Source organism: Gadus morhua, chromosome 13, assembly GCF_902167405.1.
Source record: "Gadus morhua chromosome 13, gadMor3.0, whole genome shotgun sequence".
Classification (NCBI taxonomy): domain Eukaryota; kingdom Metazoa; phylum Chordata; class Actinopteri; order Gadiformes; family Gadidae; genus Gadus; species Gadus morhua.
Genome location: NC_044060.1, coordinates 18586265 through 18604121, shown reverse-complemented (window position 1 = coordinate 18604121; position 17857 = coordinate 18586265). Strand labels below are relative to the sequence as shown.

The following is a 17857-nucleotide window of genomic DNA, read 5'->3' as shown; positions in this document are numbered from 1 at the left end:
TCACACACAATAAAATAACATGACATCGAGAATAAAGCACACCTACAACTTGACAAAAATGAATAATTCATTGACCTACCATTTGCATTATTTTTAAATGGTAGAATATAGTTGATATAGTCGTTGATATATTTATTTAGTCCCATTCCCAATGGATTCAACACTTGAGTGAATGGTGAACTAGAAATGGATTGTATATTAGTAATCGACCCACTTTCGTTAATACGTAGCCCAGCTCTCCGTGAAATTAATTTTCTGGGGGGAAAAATAGGAATAGGTCCTATAGACATTGTTCCTCTCGTTGTTTAAATACAAACAATCATTGTTTATTTGTTAACCAAACAAAGACAAGGCACAGCAAAACAATTATAAAATATACATAGAACGGATGACTACTTTAATGATATCACTTTATTGTTAAACAATAAAGAGGGGCTATGATTGAAAGGCAATGCTAGTGTGATCACTTCGCACATCATGGCATCACTTCAACGATGCAGGCTTTTGCTGACGATTACCCCCTACAAGAGACCATTCCCTAGGTTACCCCACAATAGAGAAATATCGAGAATACATGCCGACGGGTAGGAAAACCAATCAAGAAAAAAATCGTAGATCCAAGGAAAAATCCACCAGTAGGGATAAATCGTGGAGGCATGCATTTTGTCCCTCTTTCATATAGTCGCTATCTTTACAGAACTAACGGAGGCGAGGTTTTTGCAATATAGCTATACAGAACAATAGACCAGGAAAGCATTACACACTTCATTATTACAATCCTTTATACATAGCGTATAATAACATGAACCAAGGGCGATAGGTTAGAACTTTAAAGCTCAGAGGAACATTGACAAATACTCCAGCTTTCACAACAACTGGGATAGCTTTCAGTCGTTAAAATGTGGGCTAGGTTTTCTTTTATCCTCATATCGTCTTGGCTACTTTCCGATCCAACTAAACTACTGCGTTATTTAAGTGAACGTAGAAGACGACACAAGCATTCAACCAAACCCGTGTGCGCACTGCAGGAATGTCGACTCGCCTTTCTTTTCACACAATGAACGGGGGATGTGTGGTTACGGCACCTGACAGATAGATGGGACTAAAGCTGCCCTCACTACAAGGGCTGCTTTAGTCCCACCTCCACTTGCGTTTGCAACCATTTAAAGATGACACTATATGACATTGGTAACGTGGAAAAGAGTCACGTGGGGTTTGGATTTTGATATGCATTTATTTGTAGTTATGTCGACGTAAAATATGAGTAGAAAAAAGTAGGCCTATATCCAAATTTCACCAACAGTGCAAGATAATAGTTATTAAAAGGTCAATATACAGTATTCTTATTTTCGTCTTCAATTATGCAAATTCAAGTAACATTACATTTTTAAAACATATATGATCAAACACTCCTCTCTCCCACACACAAATATATCCTTCAGACCGTAGGGCTATAGTGGTACAACTCTCTCCAGTATTTCTGCTACTGTCCCAAATCACATCTGGGAACCCACAACATTTCGTCTTGCCCTTGAACCCCTTTAGTAAGAAGTACAATGCAGTAACCGACACCAGCAACACGTCCTCCAGTGGCAGCATGCAGCATTGTAGTCATCCCCAGCCCGTCCAAGAAACATACCTAATACAGAGATACACCGGTACTACTGTGAAGATAAATATACACATGTAGTACTGAATGTCTTAAGTGTTGTGTGTAACTCATTTTTTCCTATTGGTGTCATCGTTGATCCTGGCCAGCCCCACTGGACAGTTTAACTCTGAAGACGCAGACATTGAGCACGCGGCCTAACCAGGTAAAACAGACAGAGCCCAGATGTACGCACTGGGTTACAGCAAAAACACTGCAACACTTTCCTCAGCAGTGTGGACTAGTGTGTGTACACACGTTATATGGATCAAATGCAATGTCAGAACACAAAGTCACAATCCTTACGCTGAAGGTTAAAATGTTACCCATAGTTACAGATACATTCGAGACATAATATATGTGTGATCTTAAGCTTAAGAGACCAGTGAATAGAATAGAGAAAATCCCTGATGTATAGACCAGCATTGATTGATATACTGTAGCAGTATTCTGTACAGGTTTAAGCCATTCAACAGACTTTCCTTCAGGTTCCTCATCTATGATTCAGAGTCTGGTGTGGGCTACATCAATTACAAGCCAATATCATGCCATTTCTCCTTTTTTTAAGTCACACTCTTCAGGAGAGCCTGGAAAGATTTTTTTTCTTTAGTTGAACGATAAGGCGTACCAGTAGTATGCATGGATAGAACCAATGTTTTCAGCAGAGCCATTTTGGCTCTTCATTTCGCCATCATGCGTTCCAGTTTGGGATTGATAAAGGAGAAGCCAGCGAACGCTGCCTGGTCGATGGTGTCGATGAGGTTCTTGTCAGCGTGGGAGAAGCGTGGCTTCTCGTTCAGGAACTCCCTGTCAAAGTTGCTGCAGTCGTTTGGGCCTTTCTAAATTTCATGGAGGAAGGGGACGGTCTTTTAGCATGCTAGTTGAACCATGATGCTGGTGTAGCCAAAGTCTGCTAGTGAAACCTATACATAATGATGTACTGCGCTCTATATATTATGTACAATTAATTATGTACCCTTAGATTTGCAATATTATTTGTATAATACATACCAGCATCACAATGTTCATTAATAATTAATAATTATTATGTTTAGGGTACAATTATGTAGAGGAACGTACCACTTTGGGCTTGAATGGGGGCTTCACCTCTCTCCGCTCCAGAGCAGGCCAGTTTATCGACTTGAAGAAGCTGTGCAGCCGAACGTTCCCAACCACGCCCAGCCTTTGACTGACGTCTCGTTCAAACAACTAGAAAAAGACACAAACCAAACAATGTTATTTGTTGATAGCAGCATTCCTGCAACAAAGGTGTTTTGAATTGAACCTTTTACTGCAAAGAGAGTAGCATTATGAGGGACAATATGGCATGGATGTGTCTGACTAAAGAGAGGGAGTGAGGCCAACCTTCTCCATGAGGTCCTTGGACTCCTTGGTGATCCAGCGTGGGTAGTGCGGGGTTTCCATTCGGATGGACTCGAACAGCTGGTCCTCGTCATCCCCTTGGAACGGCGACTGGCCAATCAGCATCTCGTACACCAGCACGCCAAAGGACCACCAGTCCACCGAGAAGGTGTACTTCTGCCCCAACAGGATCTGAGAGAGGAGGAGGGGGAGGAGAGACTACCGCTGTTAATGGCGCATTTCCACCGGAGGGTGCGGGTCGGTTCAGTCTGCAAAAGGTGTCCGGGTCGCTTTTCCAGCGCCAAAAGTGGGAGTGATCCGGACTGAGCCGTATTGAGCCGTACTCGTCTCGCAGTACTCCTCAGTTGGGGTACTGAGACGCCTGAAAGGGTGCCGGCAAGTTCGAGCTACACACGCCGTCCGATGATTGGTCGACAGAATCGCACTTCCTTGCGACAGGGGAATAATAACAAACAAACGCATTACTTGCGAGGTATTTCTGAACAACGGCGAAAGCTTTGTTTATTGAAGAAAATGTTGCACAAATGTTTGCCGTCCTTCTTTGACGACCTACACTGTTGCTCTTTGTTCGTACTTCTTTTCCTTGGATTTATTAGCAGGCTACACTGTGTCGGGCTGCTTGGAGATCACAGTGCTTAGCTAGCTGCCGCGACTATCGCCATACGGCTTAAACCCTGCCCTACCATTAAGGGTACTTTCGGCTGAGGAAACGCGAGCCGTGACTGAATGGGCTATACCGCCCCCCTCACTACTGGGCTGAGGCGTACTGGGTCCGATGCGTACCCGCCGGTGGAAAAGGGGAATTATGAGAGAGCACATCCGTCATGATTATTCAGAGTATTTTTAGAAAGCACGCTTGGCTTCAAAAGCATCACCAAACAATATGGATAGGAAACTGTGGCTATCAACATCATCCTCTCAAATAAGCCTCACAGGTGAACTTCACTCATGTGATTATCAAATATGGAGGTTGAGAGGTACGGATGCACTCAGCAGTCTAAACGGCATCAAACGTATAAATTGGAGGCACTTCGGCTGACCTCTGGTGCGATGTAATCTGGTGTTCCGCAGAAAGTGGTGGCTTTGTTCTCTCCACACACATTCTCCTTGCACATCCCAAAGTCTGCAATCTTGATGTGTCCATCCTTGTCCAGCATCACATTGTCCAGCTTTAGGTCCCTGCACACATGTGGTAGTTGGGGGGGGGGTGAGTTCAGATCAATCAAATTGTGTAAGCTGTGATACAGATTCAACTAGTATTATTGCGGTGATGATGGTGTGTTATTGCGGTGATGATGGTGCATTCTCACCTGTAGATGATGCATTTGGAGTGAAGGAACTGCAGTCCCACTATGATCTCAGCGCCATAGAACCTGAGCAGAAAGAGAGACGGGGAAATTAGGAAATTACCATTAAGTCAGGGTCTATGTTACAGCGGTGAGGCGGAGGACGGTTGGGGATGGATGGAGTGATGGAGTGATGAACGATGACTATGCCCTCTGTTCGTTTGGGACAGGGAAGCTACTCACGTGGCTCTGTTGACATCGAAGCGGCCCTTGTCCTGGATGTGGAACATCAGGTCTCCGCCATTCAGGTACTCCATTACAAAGAACAAATGTTCCTGGAGAACACGGAAGGAAAAAAAAAAATCAGTTCATCGTACACGTCTTTTTAAAGGAGGTAACTTTACAGCACATTTCCAGTATTTCAGTTTTTCAATTAAGTGTTTTCTAATAGCCACTTTGTCATCATCTTTCCTGCTTCCACCGTCATGCATTTTTGAGAAATAACGAATGCATTAATATTCAAGCGCTGACAGATCTGTGTTTTGGAAAAGGCGACTAAGCTGACACAAGCTGGCATGGTCACACACGGTTAAAGAAAACCATCTCTTTGTACTGTCCCATTCTCGCTCCTAGAAGTATTAAATCAAAACCTCCCATGTACACTTCCAAAATGAATAGCCATTATACGACTACTCAAGTAGTTGGATATTATGGATAACCTTGGCTGGAGGTAGTCTTTAAGAGGGGGGTTCTGGGTAAGTGGCTATTATTAATGCATTCGCCGTGTCCTAATCTAAAATGTCATTAACTCTTCTGTTCACATTATACCGTCTAGGGGTTGTCCAGAGTTGTGCATCTTTCTGTTTACAAGGAGCGCACACATCATTCTACTCCAATACGTTTCCTAATTCACCTTTCATCCGCCATTAAACTGACCCTCGAGTCAAACCAGAGTATTTAGTTTGTTTATAAGGTAAGCCTTCAACATTTATTAAAAGGTCAGGATACACAAAACCTGGGCAGGTTTATTTATATTTGTTCTAGCAAGGGGAAAACAAACAAAAACAAGAACAAAATCAAACTAAATAAATCTAAATCTTCTTAATAACTATTATTTGGATGAAGAGGGCCTTCTGGAAGCTATGCTAAGAAGCTTTGTTAATAGAAGTTTGGGCCCCACTCCCTGGGGCTCTTGTGGTTAGGATTCGGTGCTCTCACTGCCTGTCACTACCGCGGTGTGGGTTTGATTCCCCGGTCAACGGAAAACATTTGAGGAAAAGAGAGTGATCATGTCGATCGCTTACTTTGGTCTGGAAGGTGGAGTAGAGGTGCGTGAGGAAGGGGTTATCCCAAGCCAGGGAGAGGACTCTCTTCTCCACCATGGTGCACTCTATGTCGTCATCCATCATGACCACGTCCTTCTTCAGGGCCTTCACCGCAAAGTACTCCCCCTGACCCTTCAGCTCAGCCAGCAGCACCTGGGGACCAGACATACCAAAGGTCACCATGTGATACGGCCCAACAGGGCAACTTGAACTTGATAATGATCAGTTATATGGAGAGAAATACCATGTGGCATGGAACCCAAATATTATTTGGGTGATTTGGTAACCTTTCCTTATACAGTCCCCGAATTGCTAATAATATTTAACCGGTTAATTAGAGTCAATAAAAGCTAAATATTGCTTGGAAAAGGGAATGTCTTACTGAGTAAAGTTGCAGAACATACATGGTAAAGGTTTGTGTTGATTGCATGGAGAAGGAATAACTAGTCACAAGTTATATGGTTAGAACATCGAATAACATTGAAACCAACGGCTTCCTTTTACTGAACAGTTTCAGCTTACTTTTTGATTAAATTGTAATACTATTTGAAGAACAAGTAGTTCTTGGATAATTTAGGTCATTTTTCAACTTAAATAAAATATCATAATTAACAGAATTAATTAACATAATTAAACTACTGACATAAACCTTGGATAACTACAATTGTTACTTGAATTTATGGTTAAAGAGGAAGTCTTTCTAAGATTTAGTTGCCTACTTTCCAAAGAAATACACAATTATATCTTGAGTTATTACCAACCTAAGACGGTCAAAACTACACGGTACTTAGTTGAGTTTATTTATGTTTTATTTGGGTGGGTTAGTGTTGTACTGGATATAGAAATGTCGTTTAAAAAGTGATTCCAAAAAATATTGACGGCCTAGTATTATTAGTTTTATTATTAGTATTGGCTTTGGTTGTGTTAAGACTCTAGGCCCATTTCATGGATCAATCCATTGGAAGAGTTCAAGGGAGTAGCCTATGGCTGGTGACACCCATGGCCTACCTTGCCGAAGCTGCCTTTGCCCAGCACCTTGTGGAACACAAGCTGGTTGAATGTCAGGCGTCGGGCCAACGCCGCACCGGAGTCCTGCTTTGCGGTTACCTCTTCTGTGATATAAATACAAGTTACGTAACTACGTGACCCAAAACGCCATGGTGCGGAATAGGAAAATACAATTAATTAAAAAGACGAAAGTAATTAATGTAGTCTTATGTGCAATGTCAAAATCCGTAGATGAGATTGCAAGTACACAGTAATAACAGCTTCTTACCACTAGGGTCCACTTCTGCGCTCTTAAAGTCTTGGTAAATCCCTACTGCAGAGTCAGGCCCATCGTCCGGCTTCTTGGCGGGTTTCTGAGGGAGAAAAGAGGCTTGTTGAAATCTAAAACAACCGTATCAAGATCATAACGATGTCAATAAATGGTACCATTACTTGGTGGTAACCTAGTTCGCTAGTAGCTACGATAGAAGGTCTACCAGGCTGATGTAGGAGAGCGCCTCGGCCAGGAGCTTCTGGTTGATGCCACACAGGTTGGCCACCTTGCCCTGGCAGTAGCTGTGGACGTTCATGGAGCAGTCTGGCCAGGGAGGAATGAGAGAGGGGAATTAGAGCTGAACACAAACCCTCGCTCACGCTGCTTGGGGTTAGATGACAGTTGGCTTGCTCTAAACCTCTAGTTGGGTTCCGATTTAAATATATATGGCTTTGAGCATGGATTAGAGATGATCAGAGTTAAGTAGATCCAAGTTTAAAAGGAATGTAATAGAAAAATCTATCTATGCAAAACAATCTATGTGTTGCACCAGTTTGAAACAACCATGGGTTTGTCGATCTCAGTTGAGCGCTTTAAATCCGTATTAAAATTTACATTTAACCAATTTGAATGTTTATAAGGTGTTGAAATATTGAGGTAAAAATAAAATTAATTGAAATCGGTCAGACAGACTCACCTTCACATTTGAGGCCCTGCTTGAAGAGGCCCCAGAGTAGGCTGCCGCAATGGTCACAGAAGGTAGGGCCCCTGTAGTTGTGGTACTTCAGGCGATGGGGCATGTCAATCTTAAAGCGCTCCTTCTGGAACTGCAGTCCACACATAAAAGCCCAGTTAACATTATATCATATCATATCATATAGTGTAAAATATGAATGACTAAAATTCAATCATTAGTTCGAAAAATGCAATTGATAGTCATTTATGGTAACATAGTTTCCCTAGTGATGTATATCGGCAGCATATGGTCTCACACACGCATTGAAAGCTTAATTTCCTAGAATTGTCAATACTATTCAAATTCTTAGGGAATGGAGGTTTAAAGAAAGAACATATGTTCAAGTTGCTATATTTAATTAGTCTTGTTGATGATTATTAAAGGGTTTCCTTGTCGACAAAGAGCAAGGGGAAACTCCTTATACTGGTACAAAGGTCTCCCTGCAGTGATAATCAGTTTCTGTGCTGTAAACACTATTCAAATTCTTAGGGAATGGAGGTTTAAAGAAAGAACATATGTTCAAGTTGCTATATTTAATTAGTCTTGTTGATGATTATTAAAGGGTTTCCTTGTCGACAAAGAGCAAGGGGAAACTCCTTATACTGGTACAAAGGTCTCCCTGCAGTGATAATCAGTTTCTGTGCTGTAAACGTCTCCGTGGCAAGGTTACGACTCACTGGTTATAGGAATTACAACCGTCCTGGAACTAAATGATTGATTCATATCTCTTCTGCTCACACCCCGCAACCAGAGTGAAGTTCACAATCAAATGAGCCTGTTCCATGAATCACAGCAGTTAGCAGTAGTTCTTAAAATATATATGACTTGTGAAGGCAAAACTGCAGTTCCCAGTCCGACGTTAACAGACAGGTGCACTATAGTGGAAACCTACCATTGTATCCCGGCTGTTGGCGGCGGTTCCAGTACACCTGCCGATGATCTTCTCAATGCATCTCTTGTGTATCGCTGCATTGCACTCTGAGGGGAAGACAAAAGCACATGTTAATACATAGCAGACATAGCAATAGGAGTATGACATTGTAAGTAGAGAATTGAATGAACACAATCAAAAAACGTTTCCAGAATGCTCATTAGCACTAAATGATAAAAACAAAGAACACCACTCACGTCTACACTTGTACCCCTGCTTATTGAGACCCCTGGAAATGAAATAAAAGATATTATTGCATTGATAGTGAACATACAAGTACAAGAGTCCGGGGAAATAAAGTACATTTTTGATATCGATACAAAACTCAGATCTCTGAATATCAATGGATGAAATCACACACTGCAAAAATGGTTTAGCAAAAAAAGATAGGGTGGAAATATATGCTGCAATACGAGTGACATGAGTCTTCAGACTCAGGATAGCAGTTTTCCTTTTATATCGGGGGTGTGAGTGTCACGAATCTGTCTCAATAAACCAGGCCAAACATGAATTGAACCGACGTGTGTTTGAACAAAAACCAACAATCAAGCGATGCAACGGTTCATCCACATCGCCTCACCAGATGAACTCCTTGCAGACGGAGCAGAAGGTGGGCTGGCCGAAGAAGATGGCGCTGAACTCGTGGTTCTTGATGAGGTGGACCTTGGGCTGCTTGACGGCCCCCCGGCGCCGGGTCAGGGTGGTCAGCCCGTCCTCCGCGATGACCCTCACCGACGACTTACATGAAACTGGAGGGAATCCATTAAAACAATCTATTAGTTAAACATATATTTAGACATTAACAATATATAAACATGAAATCTGCCTTTCTTGAAAGGGGATTTTAGGGAGTGAGATCAGAGGTTGTCAAAGAGTTAATGATGACATATTTCCACCATACTCGTCATCATTGTGCAATGCTATTCAATGTTTACAAATGCAGGGATAAGCCTTCAAATGACTCTTCAGTCAAAGGGGTATGGGTTAAGCGGCATGCAGAAGGTGACGTGTGTGTGTCAGTGTGTGTGTGGGTGGGAAGGCACACAGCATACACACAACAACCAATAAAGGAAACCAGTTAGTGTTGGGCGATGATATGAACGAGATGAAATAACTTTGATTTCTCCGTCTGCTACTCTGATATGCTGACAAAAGCCTGTTTATTAGAGGGGAAGCCATATAGGTTGGGGAGGAGCGAGATGGCGGGGGACGACAGAGATGGGGGAGAGAAGAGAGAGGGAGGGGGGGAGTTGCAGTACAGTGAAGTGGTTTGGTTGCTTTTTCAAATATATGACATCTGAAAAGGAATTGTGCTTCTTGCAGACGAATAGCTAGTACTACTACTATTTCATTTGTAGAAATCCCAATCAAATTGAATGTATTTCCCATGTGAACAATGAAAGTATCTTCAATTTTGTATGGTTCATTCATTGCATTATTAAGCATTCGTTACTCGGACAAATCCTCCTGACTAGACTGGAGTATCCCTTGAAAATACAATATTCTGTTCAGAGTCATAAAATAACTTAGAAGACAGGGGGGCTCACTGCTAGGAGAAATCCAGCTTGATCCTAAATCAGCTGCCCATCAAAAGCAGCGCACAAATTCCCAAGGATGATTAGAGAGGAGTAGACCCAGTCTATTGTTTTGCAAGTGCTGTTCTGTGCATGACTGTTGCTACAGGTAGGAAGACCACTAGAGGGCACTGTATATCAACTCCAATAGTAATGGAAAGTGTGTTGGGGAGTTGGGGGAAGGGTCTGCCTACTGGACTAAAATGCTGTCTATTTACAGCCCAATTCACAGATCCCTGGTGGTCTAGTGGTTAGGATTCGGCGCTCTCACCGCCGCGGCCCGGGTTCGATTCCCGGTCAGGGAACTCATCTTTTGAACTATCCACAAACAGTTTTAGCTTTATTCAATTTTGTTACCCGTGTCCGTGTCTTCCAGGAAAAACTGCACCGACATCAGGATCTTGCCAGAGGGCTGCAGGTCCATCCAGAAGTCGGTGCAGCAGTTGTTCTTGCCCTTCTTGCAGCGCTCGGCCAGGACGGACAGGCTCACCGTGGCCTCGGACAGGGGCTCCTCCGCCGACCTCATGAGGAGAACATGGAGGACTCGGCCCTCGTTGATGTGAGCGTCGAACGAGGCCTTCCAGACCGGGTACATGGTGGGTTTCCTCTGGAGCAGGGTCTTTCCTCGCTCTGGTAGCAGGGAGTGGGGAGGGGGGTACGCAAGGTTGAGAAAAGCTGGCAACAACAGTGCTGCGTACACCCACATGTCTGAAGGGCGACTAAAGTCTCATTGTGTGTGTGTGTGTGTGTGTGTGTGTGTGTGTGTGTGTGTGTGTGTGTGTGTGTGTGTGTGTGTGTGTGTGTGTGTGTGTGTGTGTGTGTGTGTGTGTGTGTGTGTGCATTGCGCACCTGTGTTGACAGACTCCTTCATCTTGATGCCACAGATGGGCGTGCCGTCCAGTGGGGGCAGCGCCCCTAGGTCAAACGTGTTGACAGCTATCCGCAAGAATGGAGCCATGGCGCGAGCTGGAATGTACCGGACAAAGAGAGGGTGGCAAAAGACATTTTAATAATCAGATCATCATTGTCATCATCATCTACGATGATCTTATTATGTGTGCGCTTGGAAAAGGAAAAACTTTCCGATGCAACTGTACAAATGAGTTTACTTCGGTCAAGAGAGAAGATACCACAATGCTCTTCATAAACCAAAAGATCTACCTTCTGTTCCAACATCCGTCAGTGTACGTTCTGAACCGGCGACATTTATTGTTTGAATTTGTTTGACATGTTTTATGTCATCCTTTATGTCCAACATAGATGTGAGCCTAGATCAAACAGGCCAAACTAATCAAACATTTTGTTCAAACAATTTCTCTTTAATGCTACTATACATGATAGATAATTTAGCATTCATGAACCATAACAGATTGTATAATAGTATGTTTAAAACACATGTGTAGTTTGGGCTGAGTCCGAGTCCAGCACCAAACACATAGTTCACTTCTTATGATGCCAAGCTTGGGTAAATGCTGAGTTCTTCAAGGAAAGGGTTCAAATCCGGGATAGCTTTTAAGAGAGTTTATTGTTAAAGTAGGCATGTTTCGGCATGGTAAGTGACTATTGAACAAAAGTCTAGGAATCGTGTCGAACACGTGTGAGAGATAATAACTCTGGCTACTACGGGCCATGGGCTAAGGCCCATGCCCCCTCGCGGGTGTCGCTGAAAATCTCTGGTGCTCTTCACCACGTGTGCTCAGGTAGAGACCGTCAAGTGGGCGTGGCCAAGTGGGCGTGGCCGGGGTGAAGTAATGGCTTCGGCTTCTTCATATATTTAAAGGTGCTGCTATCTGTGGCTGGAGCAGCCTCCAATAAGGTCTTGCTCCCCTTGTGGCTATGTATAGTATTTACGGCTTATATGTTTGGTCCTGCTTCATTGGGCCTATGGGTGGGTAGCTTAGATTCTTAAAATACGTAACAGGTAACATATAATATCTCTACATTCAGAAGTAGCTGATGTAACCCATTAAATGAACCCCAAGGTGCCGAAACTGCATTCCAGTTTTAAATGGAGCAATGATGGAAACATTGCAAATGATGTGCCAAGACAAACCCTATTGTACCCTATTGGGTAAAGGAACTGATGTAACAACCAGAAGGGAAAACAAAGCAGAGACCAATAACTCACTGCTGGTGATACCAACAATCATTTTTGATCATTATCTTTACATCTATCTATCTACACATCTAACTATCTATAAGTCTATCTATCTCAATATCTTCACATCTATCTATCTATTAAAGGGTATGCCCATCTACCTATTCATACATCTATCTATACACACGTGACGTCAATCTATCCATACATCTAGCTAGCAACTGGAATAACAACCTGTGATGGAAACACAATACCGCCAATTGCCGGTAACTCCTTCGAAATATGTCGGAAACTAGAATGACGAGCTGTTATCGGAATAGTACCAAAATATTCCAGTAATTATACAGGTGCTAAAAACAGTTGCAGTATAAATGGAGATAGGAAACAACAGAATGATGTGGATTGGGTTGCTGCGACGTGGAGGATCAGGTCAACCTTTGTATTTATTTGCAAGAGGATTCACTTATCTTGATCTACATGTTTACAATCCATTAATCTAATACGGCAACACCACAACAGCAACCGTGTTAGATCAAATATAACATACGCCACAGTGTAGTATTCGTGATTTGGGGATTTTTCCATGAGAAATTGAGTGCTTTTAATGATGAATACAACTGAATTTAACCTAATTTGACCTCCCACCACTGAATAATACAATATATTTGTTTTAAGAACTTGGTCTAGAGATGCTATTGGGATCTATTTGTATTTATAATGTATTTATAAGCATATATCAAAATGTGTCATCATGAGCCTACTAGTCTAAAACATGGCCAAATTAAACTTCCAGACAACAATGCTATACCAGTGGCCGGTTCAGTAGTTACTGACAATGGTGGCCCCTTGGAATGTTATGCTCTTGACCGTCTGGTACAAAAGGATGAAAAGACGTACGTACGTACAGATATTTGTACGTTGTGATTTTATGTCATTATATTTGCCATGCCAACATGACCCATATTTTCAAATATGAAAACACTTACTCTGATTATTATTAAAAAAATTCTCTCTCTCTCTCTCTCTCTCTCTCTCTCTCTCTCTCTCTCTCTCTCTCAGGATGAGCAACAATCAGAAGAGTAATAGTAGTACACACAGCAGGTTCTGTGTGTACTACTATTACAACTCACTAATGTTCAGAACTACCACTCACTATCGCTCGCCACTTCCCACACCACCACAACCTCTCACTACTACCACTCACTACTATTACTCGCTTCTATCACAAACTACCATCATCACTACTACCTTATTGCATTTATTTTTAAAAGCACTAATGCTGTGATCTTCTCCAACTAACCCTTTAAGTGATGGTGACGGAGCAGTGAACCTGGACCTGCTGAAAGAACTGGCCAGACAACATGCCGGTCGGGGCTTACTGTCCCTAAACCTGTTCCCGGGGAATGATGCATGTTAACATTTCTAACGCATGATTATCCACAATGGCTTTCCGGCTCACCAGACTTAATCATTGTGCTGTTGCAAAAATAAAACGTTCATTCTAATTTCAGTCTAAATTCAAGTATTTCCTTCATTTCTATTAACTTCCTTAAGTATATCCATTGAAAATCTGCTGCATAGGGTGTTCAAACTGGCCAAGGTGATGTTGCTGACCAGATACAGTACAAGTACAGAACAGTATAGTAGATCCTAAGTACAAGCATGGTGCATGGTGACAACAGGTCGTTCTGCAGCTGATCAAACACGCAACAACAATAACAGCCGCAGGCATACTCGGTGCATAATAGGATAATAGGCTTCAAAAGATAACAGGCAGGTGTGTGTGGTTGCGTGTGTTGGGTTTCATGTGTGTGTGTGGTTTCCTCTCAGAGATTGGAGCAGGACTCATAGGTTCAACATTTATTTTCAGAATAAAAGGGAGCTTTATGTTTATGGTAAAACCTTGAACTAAGTAGTCTTTAACGTGACTCTGCAGCTTATTTCTTGCTCCAACTTTACTAAACATAACACTTTGTAACAAGGGTCATGCATAACACTTTCATGTGTTATGCATGACCCCTCTAGCCACGTTCATGTGTAACAATTTGCAAACCAGGTTCAGGGCTTAATACTTTGCTAACAAGGTTCATGTACACTATATCTATAATACATTGCTAACAATCTTCATGTACAACACTAGAGTGCAGTGACAAATGAACTAATCATAACAGCTCATTGTAAACAGTGACAGAGTCGCCAGTCACTCGTTGCTGAATGTGTTTGCCAAAAAGGCCTTAAAATCAAGTCACTCGAGGTGTAGGATTCTCCTTCCTTCTTCACCCGCCATACATACATTTTTGCTTAGTCGGCAAGCACACACACATGCTACAGCGAATCCCCCCGCAATTAATCAAAATATATTAGTAGATAAGGGCTGGCCCGCACTTATTGCTTATCGTTTTCAATCATATGAAGTAGTTTCATAATCCAAATTTCTAATGTTAAAATGACTAATCATAACAATTTCAGACGTGAGATGAGCCTACCTCTGAAATGATAGTAGCGATGTGTATCCCTACATATAGCATCCAATTGCATTCGATCAGTTATTCGCCAGTCCTACAGCTGATCAACTACAGGAAGGTCTGCAGGAAAACACCCACGATTACTTATCATAGACAGAGCCACAACAAAGGCTTACTGGAGAGTGAGAGCGAGAAACAGAGAGACACACAAACGGACACGCACACACAGACACACACACACAAACGCACGCGCACACGCACACAGACAGAAACAGAGAAAAACTGAACGATAGAGTTACTTGTTCAAGGTTAGGCTAGGGTGGAATGATCTCTACTGCATGTTGCTCCTCCATTTCACTACAAAATCCATACTTTTCAGCAATCATATCGCATTGGTATATGGGATATTTTCTCTGAACAATGCACTTGATAAAACACACATCTTTCAGAGATAATATTGCATAAACCAGCTTGAAATGAAAGCTCTACACTAATGTAAGTCGAGTTTTATTGCCCTTTCTATTCCAAGAATTCAGTAGTGAAATATAATCATCTTAGACCAAAAGTAAAGTCTTCGGTTTTCACTATTCCCTTTAGGCACATCTTCAAACCTGTTATAGAGAACAGGGAACAAATTCCACTACTTTGTCTGTGTCTGTGTCCGTGTGCGTGTCCGTGTGCGTGTCCTTGTGCGTGTCCGTGTGTTTGTGTTTGTCCTTTCCCCATATCATCAAGGTGACCTGTGTCACTTTCTGCCTCGTTCACAGTTCAAATCTCAGTTAATAATGGCTTCACACAACATGCCAGCCAGAGCAAAGTAGGATGCGGTGAGAAGCAAATTGTGTGTGTGTGTGTGTGTGTGTGTGTGTGTGTGTGTGTGTGTGTGTGTGTGTGTGTGTGTGTGTGTGTGTGTGTGTGTGTGTGTGTGTGTGTGTGTGTGTGTGTGTGTGTGTGTAATTTTCAGAGAAGTGTTGCAGTGAACTGTCGTCACCGCACGCTTTGCATAATTTTTCCTCTGTCTGTGGGTGCGCTTCTGGATCAGTGCTGCATTGGGGACTCTTCAATGACAAAACAAAGAAAACTGACACGCCTTCAGCAGCACACTATGCAGGTGGACAGATAGAAGGAAAGGTTGAAGTGCTTCTGTTCCTGTAGGCTACACCTTCTGTCCATGTAATACGATATAAAATATATGATATAAAAAGACATTGTGGTTTGTACATCACACAACCAAGACTTCATTGTGCCATGTTTTTTTTCTTTATCTCAAGGTTATCCGTTTGAAAATAGGCTTCACAGTCACAGTTGCCTAAGCAACCATGAAAGCCAGGGACTCTGTTGTTTTCTACCAAGAGAATGCAGCTAATCTTCTCAAAAAGCCAGTCGCTCGCCGTTGTGAACCACAGTGCGGACACACTTGCCTAAACCATGAGCTTGCGAAGTCATTCACACGAATACATTCCCACTGATCAATAAATATCACCAAATCCGGTGTAAAAATAGGAAGCGTGTCAGTGTGTGCAGACCCACGAACCTGGGTCATCCTGGCAGAGGGACAAAATAGATTTACAGGAGCTTATATTAGGACCTGCCAGTGCTTGGCAGCTTTCGCCACTGGTTCGTCTTTGACAATAACAGACAATGCTAATCGTTTGTCACATCGTCAACTTTGTTTAGAAACATAACTTATAGAGTGGAACTTGAATATCATCAAGCGTCTCTTATTACTCCAGCCTAACGTTACTGATCTACTTGTAAACACAGTTCGCGACAGTATTGACGCGTCTTGTAAAACATAAACAAGTCATGATGCCGAACGAGGAACGCGTGACGGGAGTGAAAGTAGTGGACGGTCCAGATTGAACCTTTTCGCTAAGGGGTTACATTACATTAATAATTTCCATCTATTGCACGGCGGGGCAAACAGGGAGCATGACCATGCACAGCCCACGCCGAGAATACCAGTGAGACAAGTTTCTCAGCGGGTCCGGCTACATCATGAAAAGTTGTATACCCAGCGACAGTTTAGAAGACTTACCTTCCCGTGGAGAAACCAGGAATAAGTGGCACTGACGCTGTTTACAGCGGACGGCTTCGGGGTGTCTTTATCTTCACCGTAGTATCGGGGTGTGTGTGTGTGTGTGTATGGCTGTCTTTCTCTCGCTCTTTCGCTCTCTCTCTCTCTCTCTCTCTCTCTCCCCCTCTCTCCCCCTCTGGCACTACAGTCGAGCAGAGGCGAGTGCAGTACGGCTCAAGAGGTGGGACGAGCCAAGCAGTGACGTCAGGCCAGGTGAATTCCCGCCGCAGCATAGATGAACGGGACGCTATCTATGTTGTCGCTTTTCAGAACTACACGATACTTTTATTGTCCTATAGGCCTACTTCTGCAATAGTTTGAAGTCTGTGAATACGGTTTGAGTGCAAAACAATTAAGGGAAGTTGCAGTTTCTTAGGAGTCAGTGTCCATTTAGAAACATTCTATTTGCTAAACTTTTTTTTAGAACGACGCACACGCAGAAGCACACGAACACGCAGAGTCGCAGACGCACACGCAGAAAGGGGAGCAGGGAACTTGTCGAACAGGTTTGGTGCGAAACCTCCTGTGTGTTGTTCCTATTGGCTGTTCGCTCTGTTCCCATGTTCACAGTCACACGTGTCCTGACTGATCCAACCCAGAGCCATAGAGAGAGATTTTTTTTTTTATCCAACCACCCCGTGGACCCCGACCCCGCTCACCCCTCCCCTACCTCTTTCCATTCCATACCTGCCCTCCCCGCACAAGCGCCGTAGACTGAACCACATGGTGCACTGCTGACACATCGTTTCCCGCCCGCTCCGACGTTATAAGAGAATGGACGGAGTAAACTTATGCAATTTGTCACGGCTAACATTGGGTCTATTTATAGCAGCAAACATAGTATGGGCATGACGCACACATGTTTTGTTTTGTATTGGATTGTGCCGAGATAGACAAATAAGAGTCATATAGGCCTACTCATCATCACCACAAGCGCTATAGGGAAGCCCATAGGAGGTTTGGACAAAAGGACTTTCGATAGCTGGTTTCTCTTCCCCTCCCAAGCACTGTCTATGCTTTGTGACAATTCGTCCTTTGCGTTGCTTTCAATTAGCCTACGTCTGAATTTGAAC

At 42.9% G+C, this 17857-nt stretch overlaps 1 protein-coding gene and 1 non-coding gene across 3 annotated transcripts; one reads left to right on the top strand and one right to left on the bottom strand.

The window, feature by feature from the left end:
- Window positions 1-1214: 1214 nt before the first annotated feature.
- LOC115556862 (protein kinase C delta type) lies at window positions 1215-17075 on the bottom strand. 2 transcript variants are annotated; one of them, XM_030374259.1, is made up of 17 exons: window positions 16746-17075; window positions 10994-11110; window positions 10502-10774; window positions 9151-9319; window positions 8768-8799; window positions 8532-8617; window positions 7601-7730; window positions 7127-7227; window positions 6919-7003; window positions 6651-6754; window positions 5622-5795; window positions 4561-4652; window positions 4342-4404; window positions 4072-4210; window positions 3014-3202; window positions 2729-2857; window positions 1215-2487 (listed from the first exon to the last, which is right to left on the bottom strand). In XM_030374259.1, exons 2-17 carry the CDS (start codon window positions 11100-11102, stop codon window positions 2329-2331), a joined length of 2034 nt encoding a protein of 677 aa, XP_030230119.1. In that variant the 5' UTR covers window positions 11103-11110; window positions 16746-17075; the 3' UTR covers window positions 1215-2328. The 2 variants fall into 2 exon arrangements, with proteins under 2 accessions (XP_030230119.1, XP_030230118.1); XM_030374258.1 differs by lacking the exon at window positions 16746-17075 and adding an exon at window positions 14729-14914.
- trnae-cuc (transfer RNA glutamic acid (anticodon CUC)) lies at window positions 10378-10449 on the top strand. The gene has a single exon. It is a non-coding gene; the product is annotated as a tRNA-Glu (tRNA).
- Window positions 17076-17857: the final 782 nt, after the last annotated feature.